This window comes from Mustela putorius, unplaced genomic scaffold, assembly GCF_011764305.1.
Source record: "Mustela putorius furo isolate JIRA1106 unplaced genomic scaffold, ASM1176430v1.1 tig00000765_pilon_pilon_pilon, whole genome shotgun sequence".
NCBI lineage: Eukaryota > Metazoa > Chordata > Mammalia > Carnivora > Mustelidae > Mustela > Mustela putorius.
In genome coordinates, this window is record NW_025421470.1 from 2728839 (window position 1) to 2738853 (window position 10015).

Here is a 10015-nt window from a genome sequence, read left to right on the forward strand (position 1 = left end):
CAGCTCAGACGTCCGGAGGCCTGGTGGCCCACCCTCTCGGACTCCCAAGTCTGCACCTGCCACATCCAGGCACCCCGGGCCCAGGCCTGCCTTCACCTGCTCTGGCCTGGGCACCTTGACCTCCAGACAGGCTGCAGAGACCATGGCCCCCGTGCCCACCTGTGGAAGCAGCAGGGTCCCCACTCTGCCCCTAGCAAAGCACTCAGCTCCGGCCAGGCCTGGAGGGAGCTGGTAGCAGGGGTCCTGCCGGGCAGAGGCTCTTCCCCTGCCAGCCCAGGCACCGCCCGGCCACGCTGCCTTCTCCCCAGAGGGCAGGCCTCCGGGCCCAACGCCTCCACCCAGGCCCACCCATCCCACAGCCCGAGAAGTCCTGCCCGCGGGCCCTGGTGCCCACGGCCACCGTCCGCTCACACCGAGATAAAGAGCACATGCATTAAAGGACATCTGCTGGGATCTGAAAACGGTGGGATCCCTCCAACTCTGCTTCTGAGGGGTCATTGCGGACTCCGCTTCCGCATCTTCGGCTGCTCCCCGCGTGGGCGCGGGTCAAGTGTCAACAGGGGCCGTCACGCCCATTTCTGGGCCGGAGACCGGAGACCAGTGGGCACAGGAGCCGCCCGACCCTGCCCAGCAGTTTCAGGAGTCCGGCCCCAGAGCCAGGAACGGCTCATACACGGATCCGCTCTGAGAAACAGCCGTAGGTCATTGGCAAGGTCAAATGACAGGGGAGGAGGGCGCGGCCGACAGAGACCAGCCAGAGCAGGGGACCCCCGTGGGCCGCAAGCGGTCAGGGACGCCAACCCGACGGCAGGGAAGGGTCATCAGCCTCGGCCCCGGGCACCTCGGGTCGCTCATGCTGGGCAGGAAAGTTCAGCTCACCCTTGGAGGAGGAGGCAGGATCCTTTGTCTGGCCTTGAGAAACATCCAGAAGGAGGAACGCCGTCCCTTACTCCTCCGTGCGGCCATCCTTCCTGCTCACCCCCAAGTCCTCAGGTCACCCTCGCCAAATCGCACACACCCCTCAAGGACTTTCTGTCCCCAAACCACCTTTGTCTTTTCTCTCTTCATCCAGGAGATGTTCCACTCCCTCAGACCCATCTCACCCAGCAAAGCGTTAGGAAAAATCAGCGGCCTTCCTTTCTATTTCATACTCAAGAGTGAATGGTTGATGGGGCCTGCCAGAACTGGACAACCTATACGCCCTCCAATTGGTAGAGAATCGAAATAAAGCCAAACACGTGGGCCTGCCCGCACATTAGAATCTCCTGAGGGTTTTTACAATATGCCTGCGGAGGCTCAGGGGGAGACGGGGAGCAGTTCTCTCTGTGGTAATGCCCACGGCTTGCTGAACGTCACATGTGGACGACCACGCCGTCTCCACAAGAGACTTTGTAAAGCACATCCTCGGGCCAGGCTCTGTCTGAGGCCCTGGAGGAGACAGTGGTAGACAAGACAGACCCAACCCCTGCCCTCATGGGCCTCATGGCATGGGAAGGCCTGATAGGCAGCCATTGTGTCCTGAGAAAGCACTTGGGAGGGAGCTAGGAAGCCCCTCAAACAAGGGGGCTAGGCAGGAGGGAGTGAGCTGTGCTCACGAACACTGCAGCCAAGGGAAGAGCATGTACAAGGGTCCTGGGGCAGAGTGGGAATGGTCTGAGCTCTGGGCCAGGGAGACGTGCAGGGGCTTGCAGGCCTGAGAACCAGCTTTCTTTCTCCTTGGAATCAGGCGGGCGTCGGAGGATGCTGGGCCCTTCCACGTTGAGCAGGACTGGGTGGTTCCTTGAACACACTGAACACACTGACGGTGCTGGCCGTGTTCTGGAAACACCTTCAGGCACCTCTGTTGGATCTGTCCTGGCCAGTGTTCTGACAGCGAGATGGCGGAGGACGAGTCTGGAGAGCAGGCGTTCCCTCCCGGCCTGACGTGACGGCTCAGGTGTCCACAGCACGTGTCCGGCGTGGACCGTGAGGGACCCTTCTGGGCTGCTGGAGAGCCGCTCCAGCTGCTGGCTGGACACGAGCAACGGGAGGCCCCGGTGAAGAGGCCCCAAGAGGCCAGTGTCTGTGCCCGTTTGACAGATTTGGAGATTGAGGCAAGAAGCCCGAAGCGCCAAGCTGGGCCTGGGCCCCGAAAGCAAGGCCCCGGCTTCCCTGCTCTCCCGCTCCCCCTGTGTCCTCACTACAGGGCCCCAGGCCCTGCCCACAGCCCCCACCTCTCGTCCCCAAAGGGCCAACAGCACAGACTGACCCAGCTGCAAACCGCCCCCGGTCCCCTGGCTGACAGGCCCCAGAGGAGGAGCTCCCGTGAGATCTCCGGGAGGGCGGGGGTGGGGCTGACTCCCCCCCCCATACTCCCCCCACCAGGCCCACAGCTCAGCCCTGCGGCCTCCTCCCAGGAGGGCAGGGGAGGGAGGGGACGTCCAGGCAGGAACTAGAGCCGCAGGGTGACCTCTGCCCTCCTGGGCCGCCAGAGCTGATCCTGCCTGAGCCTTCCCTCTGCCCGGAATCCCCCGGGGACCGAGTGCCGCGTGACGGCCCCAGCCCCGAGGCCCTTCCTTCCCCGGGGCTCTCCGAGCCCCCACCTGCCTCCCCCATGGCCAGGGGCCTTGGGGACGTCTCTCCAGGGCTGAGCCATCCGGCATCCCCGGTTCTGAGGGGGAAAGACCCAGCGGAAGGGGCCCCAGGAGCTTGGCGGGGGCAGCACGAGCTCCCCTCCAGGCCTGCACACGTGCACACACGCACACACGCACTCACGCGCACACGTGTACACACATGCGCACATGCACACACGCACACTGGGTCTCAGCAGCCAGGCGCCGCCTAGAAGGTTCCCCAGCCTCTCCCAACCTCAACCAGGGTCTGCAGGGTCAGGCTGGTGAGAGGACCCACCCGCCTCCGGGGCTCGGACTGGAAGAGCATCCGCGGGGGCCGAGCCCGCAGCTGCCGGCCCGGAAACCCCCCGTCCTCGGCGCCCGCGCTCCCGGCCCCGCCCCACCTTCTGCAAGGATCCCCCTGGCAGGGCGGGGGTCACCGGGCCCCACAGCGGGGCCTGCATGAGCTCCCCCTCCCCCGCTGCTCCACAGCCCCCTCCCCCTCACCCCAACCGTGTGGTCTGAGAAGGCAGAAGCACGGAGTGTTTGGGGGCCGGAGGGGCCGGAGGGCCCCTTCCCGCCCAGCAGCACCATGTCCCTGGGAGCTGGTCGGGTGGGTGGGTCGCCGCCCCCGCCTGCTGAGTCAGAACCTGCATGGACGGACGGTTCTCCTGCAGCACCGCTGGCCAGAAGCTGCCCGGGCAGGGGACGGAGCCGCTCAGGCCCAGGACTGCACGCTCAGGGCAGCGAAGGCGAGGACGCCATCCGGCCGCAGAGGCTGAGAAGCTGCCGGGCCCACGCACAGCGAACCGCCTGGTGGTACACCGCGACGGCCACCTGCAGGCCCATGGGCTCTGCACCCCGGGCTTCCGTGGGAGCGGCCCCGGGATGGGGCAGGGGGAGGGCAGATCCCCACCCTGTGGCCGGGGGACCCCGAGACAGGAAACAGGAAGTAAACGCGGGTCACGTGGACACGGTGGCCACGAGGCTGCCCGTCCACTCGCACCCACGCATCCATCCCCGTCCCGTCTCCGCTGACGTGCCGGTGAACGGTGTCTCCAAAAGCCACCAGATCAGCTCTCCGCAGGACCCTCAGCCACACAGATGGCCCAGCTCTGGGCACGGACCAGCGGCTCCTCGGTACCCAAGCTGGAAGTCCTCCTGCCCAGGGGTCACCGACTCCTGCAGGGGAATGAGTTTACAGGTTTGCCCTAAGTCACATTGGTTAGTGAGCAGGGAGAAAGGGGCATGAGGGGGCCTGGCGTGGTGGCGGGGGGCAGGCGAGCTGGGGAAGAGGAGCCCTCCATGCCCCGTGGGGCACTCGACAGGAAGGCCCTTAGGCCGCTGGTACTGTGGCTCGGCGTCCCCAGGTCCCCCACATTCAGCGGGCGGGAGAGACGCCACCCCAGCCACATGGAGACCCACTGGGGTGCGCCTCCCCCGGCCCCCGGCTCCCACCCCACCACGCAGACCACTGCACCAGGCAGGGCGAGGCCAGGGGAGAAGGAGAGAGAGGTGCCCTGGCAGGTGGGGCCGGGCAGGAGCAACCCCTGGCCCAAGAGGGGCTGTGGGTACCCCATTTCCCATGCTTCGCACTCTGAAGGCAGAGCTAGCCCTGCCGCCCTCCGGGCCCCCCAGCATCATAGCCACGCCCAGGGTTGGGTTCCAGGAACCAGGCTGCAGGGGCCCAGGCCAGTGGCAGGCTCAGCCTCTCCCCTGTGGGACCACACAGCGGGGCGGGGGCCTGGGGCCGGGAGAGAGGGTTCCCTGCTGTCCTGCCGCATGTCCTGCGCCGTCAGCCGGCTCCGTCCACAGATCCACACCCACAACACGTCCCTCGACCCCCCGCCCACCCCCCTGTGACACCCAAGTCCTCACAACTCAGGGAGGAAGCTGTGTCTGGGAAGCAGGCAGGTGCCGGCTTCTCTAACGCTTCCCCGCCTCCCCGTACTACAGACCCCACAGACACATATGGACACACGGAAACCACCTACCACCCTAATTCCTTCCCCTCTGTGGTCTCCCGAAGACCCCCATGACCCACATCCCGGCTCCGGTGTCCTCTCTGGGCTGACAAGGGCCGCGGGTGAAGATGTTTCCGGAAGCTGGCTGGGTGTGCCTGCCCAGGGTTAGTGGGGACCCAGAGGCCCCTTGGCCTGCCCTGGCCTCCCCACACTTCCCCGCCCCCAGTTCCCTGGGCCCAGCCTGGGGGTCCAGGCGCCCTGAGCAAGAACCTTGCTGGGGCAGGGCTGGGGGCTGGAACCCGCAGCCGAGTGGCCTGGACAGAAACAGGAGACTCGAGAGCGCCTGGTGGCGGTGGCTGGACCAGGTGAATCACTGACAGACACCAGACATCGGGCCATCCGTGGGCGGGCCGGCATGGGTTACCACAGCAACGTCCAAAACAGAAACACAGGCTGTGAGCGTTAGAATGCGGGCTTGGCCCTGGGCGTGCCAGAAGCGGGCAACCCCGGCCTCAAACGGGCCCCAAGAGATACATCCAAATTCCAAACCCCAGGCCCTGCAGATGTGGCCTTATTTGGAAGAAGAGTCTTTGCAGACGTAATCCAGGTGAGGGTTAAGCTGACATCATCCTGGACCCTCTTGGCGGCTGGCGTCCCTACGGGAAGAGACACGTGGGGAGAGACGGCCGTGTGACAGTGGTGGCAGGGACAGTGGGGCTCTGCCACTCCCCGGCAAGGGCCGCACAGGAGCTGCGGAAGCAGAAGCAGCACCCCCTGGAGCCTTCAGAGGGGCACAGCCTGCCCGCACCGGGGTCTCCTGAATACACTGCAGTCTTCGGCCGTGGAAGCCCCAGGCAGCCGTGGCCACTAGACATGGCAGCCAGTCCCAGGACACACATTCGACCGTGGCCGTGGCATGGGGAGAAGAGTGAGGACCAGACTCTGGAGGAGACCGCTGGGGTTCCCATGCCGGCCTCCCCCCGAGGCCGCGTGTCCTCAGACGGCTCGCTGAGCTTGGGTTTGCACGGCAGAGGTCCAAGAACAGCAGCCCCCGGTAGGTCCCCACGAGGGACGCAGGCGCGCACCCGGCGCAGACCAGCAGAGACCCCCGCAGCTCCCCATTCTCAGCACCAGAACAGAATCAGCCCCCAGGGACGGCACTCCCGGCCCAGCATCCAAAAGCCGCTGCGGCCGGTGTGGGGGTCTCCACGTTCTCCCAGAGCCTGGACGGCAGTGGGGGTGACCTGTCGCCCGCCTTGGTCCTCCAGCTCTGATTGGTCTCCCCTCGAGGGTGCCCGGTGCACCCCAGCAGTTAGGGACCAGCAAACCCGCCCTTCAGTGTGGACCAGGCTCTGGGGAGGCCCGGGCTGCCCGTGGAACACTGTGCTTGGAGCCAGATTCTTTCTTTTATTGATTTCTCGCTCGCGGAGGGGGGAAAGGCACAGCGATCCCAGACACCGGGGAGCTGACAGCTCCAGAGAAGAGCGAGCCGCCCCTGCTCCTCGCAGCCCCTCCTTCCTGGTGACCTTGGGGTGCCCTTGAGCACCCGCCCCAGCCTCTCTCCCTTCTGCCAATCTCCGGCACTCGAAGGCGAGCAGGTGTTTCCAGCAGCACAAAGAACGTCAGGTCCGAAACCTCCTTGACAGAAAAGGCTCTGCCGACCGGCCGACCGGGGAGGCTCTTCCTTGAGGCGGAGACGCGGGTAGGAAGTGTCTCTGTGCGAGCGTCTTTCAAGCTCAAGTGCAAACCAGAGGCAGAAGGAAGCCGGGGAGAGGAGAGGCGGGAACAGAGGCGGGAGTTGCCGGTGGCTGCGGCAGGCGTGTGTGCACGCGTGTGTGGACACGGGCACATGGGCCTCGTACGCGTGTGTGCACACCTGTGCGTGTGGCGCTGCTGTGCGTGTGTGTGTGTGTGCCTGTGTGTGTGTGCGGGCGCGTGCGAGGGTGTTGCTGCGCATCTGTCCGTTGTCACCGCCGCAGCCTGCACGTGAGTGTGGGAGCCCAGCCCCTCGGGGGGGGGGACGCTTGGGTCTCCAGCCCCGTCGTCCGGGTCCCGCCCCTGGGAGCTGGCCCTGCCGGGTGCCACAGGGGAGCTGTGGAGAAGGGGCCGCTGCCCAGAGGAAGCGGGGCCCAACCTCGCCCCTCGGCTCCCTCTGCGGCTGGGCTCCCCCAGTGCGCTCGTGCTTTCTTGCACTCCGGGGCAGGCACGGGCAGCATCTGGCCAGCGAGATCTGAGACCCCGTGGCCTGGTCCCCCGTGTCCAGTGTCAGTGACCCCTTGACCCGGGCCCCCGTGTCAGGCTCAGGCTGCCCACCAGGGCCCTCCCCCCACGGAGGGCATTCTAGGAGCGGCCGCCGGAGCCCAGGAGGTGGAGGCCGGGAGGGCTGAGGCTTTGTGTCATTCCGTGGGGGAGGCCAGAGCCTCAGGGGACCCGTGGCCCAGCGCGGACCTGCCAGTCGGCCAGGACTGTGCCTTTTTCAAACGAGCCCAGGAAACCAAAACCCCCCATCGGTGTGCGGCTTGTTTTGTCTCCCACGCGGGACACCGGGGACCTGGGGTCAGGATGGGGGCTCCCAGAGCTCCCTGTCTCCCGGCCCAGGCCCTCTGCAGAGCCGTCTGCGGCTGCTGGCCCCGGCTGGAAGCCTGAAGGTGACCTCTGGGATGCGCCGGCCGGTGGCCACGGCCAAGCCTCTGCTGCCCTCTGGTGGTGTGTCTTGGAATTGCAGGCAGCCATGGGGCCAGTGTCCAATACTCAAGAGGGCTTGATGCGCTGCCCAGAGCCACACAGCAGGCCAGCCCACAGAGCGTGACCAGCCTGACTTCCTCAGTGCCTCTGGCCTGACGGGTCGGGGCGGCACTGGGATTCCCACTGTGCAGGGGCTCCCTGAGAACAGGGGAGGGAGTGCTGGAGGGTCTCCGCCACGGCCACGTCGGCCAGCACCGGCAGACGCCCAGCAGGCGCCCTGCGGACCGCCGTCCTCCGTGGAGTCGTGGCCCAGCCTGCCGGAGGCCGGCCCAGGGGGAGGCCACAGTGAGGCCGGCTCCAGAGGTCCCACCCAAGGCGGCTGACAGCCAGCACAGGCTCCCTGACCGACAGGGGCAGTGGAGTCGTCAGGACAGCCCATGCAGAGAGGCCAGAACAGGCCCCTGGACCAGGAGACTCAGGACCCCTGCTGACGCAGCCAGCATCAGATGCGAGGGGGCGGCTGGGGGCCCGGGAGTGGCCAGGCCCCGGGCCTTCTGTGAATGGCCTCGGGCACGTCTGCTCGACCCCAGGACCCCAGGGCAAGCTCCAAGAGCACCCAGCAGCTTCAGCACCCGCAGTTCAGACAGAGGGCATACGGACAGCTGCGAACGGAGTGACCACTGTGCCCTGTCAAGCAGGACGAGGCCACTGGGGGCCTCCCTGAGCCCTTGGTGCCCCAGAACAGGAGGTGGGGGTGAGCTAGAGCTGCTGTGCAGGGGGGAAGCTCTCCCGCACTTCTCTTGGCTCCCCTGCCTGGACTGGGCTCTGGGAGGCCCTTCTTATCCCCAAAGAGCGTGTGCTGAGATCCTGGGAGCCTGCGTCCCCGAGGCCTGGTCGCAGGCTGTCTTCGCAGGCCTGTATTCGTCTGCTCTGCTTGTCGTAGCAACAGCCAGAAACTGGGTGGCGGGAACAACACGCGCAGACTCCCTCCCAGTCCTGAAGGCCCGGCGGCCGTGGTCCAGGTGTGGGCAGCACTGGTTTGTCCTGAGGCCTCTCTCCTGGCGTGAAGACCGCCACCCTCTCCCCGTGTCCTCATGTGCTTGTCCTAGTGCGCTTGTCTGGCCTCATCGCCTCCTCTCCTGGGGACACTGGTCATTTGGGACCAGGGCCCATGCTAGTGACCTTGGGTGCCTCAGTCACCACATTGATGTCCTGATCTCTGACTACAGTGACGCTCTGAGCTCTGGGGCTGGGCCTTCGACACAGGAATTTGAGGGACACAGCTGAGTCCATTCCAGGCCCCATGCAAGAACCGCCGTGAACGCAAGGCCACCAGCACCCGACAGCCCAGTTCTGGCTGCGGCCGGCCGGGCCCATGATCTACCAGCCACGCAGCCACCTGCCACGCTGGGCAGAAGTTCGTCATCTTCGGGGGACAGCCAGTCTGGGGCAGAAGCAGGAGGAGGAGAGAGCTTCAGAGGCTCTGATTCTCCCAAATATCCAGCCCCTGGCCCCTCAGGGAGGGGCCAGTTTTGCCCCCCACCACAGAGCAGCCCACGTTTCTGACAAATGTGGATTAAATGACAAGATAGAGGCACCTGGGTGGCTCAGTGGGTTAAGGCCTCTGCCTTCAGCTCAGGTCATGAGCTCAGGGTCCTGGGATCCAGCCCCACATCGGGCTCTCTGCTCAGCAGGAAGCCTGCTTCCTCCTCTCTCTCTCTCTCTCTCTCTCTCTGCCTACTTGTGATCTCTGTCTGTGTCAAATAAATAAACAAAATCTTTTAAAAATAAATTTTTAATGACAACAGCACAAGGGGTGCTTCTTGTTGGAAGGAACGGGGCCAGTGGGCGGTGGGGGGGCACTCTGGGGGGCCTCCCAGGGCCTTCAGGGCCCCTCTTGAGGTGGACTCAAGCCCAGGATGATAGACTGTGTGTGTGTGTGTGTGTGTGTGTGTGTGTAAGAGCGTGTGTGCATGCTTGCACACCCATGTGCACGCCTACACAAGCCGCCTTCCACTCAACAGGGTGGCAGGGTCCCCCGTGTCCCTGACCTCCACTGCCCGGGAGAGGGTCCCCGACACAGCCCACCAGCAGCAGTGGCTGGCGGGCCCCGCCGTCTGCCCACCTTTTGCGCCCAGAGATGCACGTGGCGGCCTCCTCCCCCTCCCACGGTCACTGTGCAAGTGCAGGGCCCCTGGCCGAGCCGCTCCCCCGTGGAAGCTGTGGGCCGCTGGGCCTAGTCCCCTCCGGCTGCCCGGAGGCTGAGCAGACCCGGAGAAGGTCGTCCCCCCGGGTGGGGGAGGCAGCGCAGGACACTCAGCCCTGGTCACCCGAAGCCCCCCAGGGGGTGTCTGTTCCCAGATGCGTGAGCCGAGGCGCCTCCCACGCAGGGAGGGAGACATGTTCTGACCACGCTTGACTGCCCCTCCTCATCCCTTGGGGAGCCATGGACCCAGGACCCTTCCAGGGCACCCCCAAGGGAGCCAGGACCGAAGCCGCCCAGAGGAGGGGAGGCCCCGCCGGCACCTGTTCCCAGAGGCTGGAGAACGGAGCCCTGATCCCCCCCCCCCCCCCGTCTCCACCGAAACCCTCTCCTTCCTACCGAGCAGGGGTGCAGAGAGGCACGTGGAGGAAGGGGGGCGTGAGCCGGGCACGGGGAGGCAGGACCCGGCAGACCCCGCCTCCGTGCCCCCCGCATGCCCCCCACATCCCCGCTGCGGTCCCGCACCCCCCGCGCCCCGAGAGAAGAGGACGGCCACCAGTCAGCAGTTGCTT

The 10015-nt window shown here is 66.1% G+C and overlaps 1 protein-coding gene across 1 annotated transcript; it reads right to left on the reverse strand.

Annotated features, from left to right (window-relative positions):
* Nucleotides 1-1224: 1224 nt before the first annotated feature.
* Nucleotides 1225-4917, reverse strand: LOC123393194. The gene is made up of 2 exons (XM_045084410.1): nucleotides 4586-4917; nucleotides 1225-3773 (listed from the first exon to the last, which is right to left on the reverse strand). Exon 2 carries the CDS (start codon nucleotides 2640-2642, stop codon nucleotides 1554-1556), a length of 1089 nt encoding a protein of 362 aa, XP_044940345.1. The 5' UTR covers nucleotides 2643-3773; nucleotides 4586-4917; the 3' UTR covers nucleotides 1225-1553.
* Nucleotides 4918-10015: the final 5098 nt, after the last annotated feature.

Excerpts from the sequence above, each read along its gene's own strand:
- LOC123393194 (XM_045084410.1), bottom strand. The coding sequence starts at position 2,642 with ATGCCGGATGGCTCAGCCCTGGAGAGACGTCCCCAAGGCCCCTGGCCA.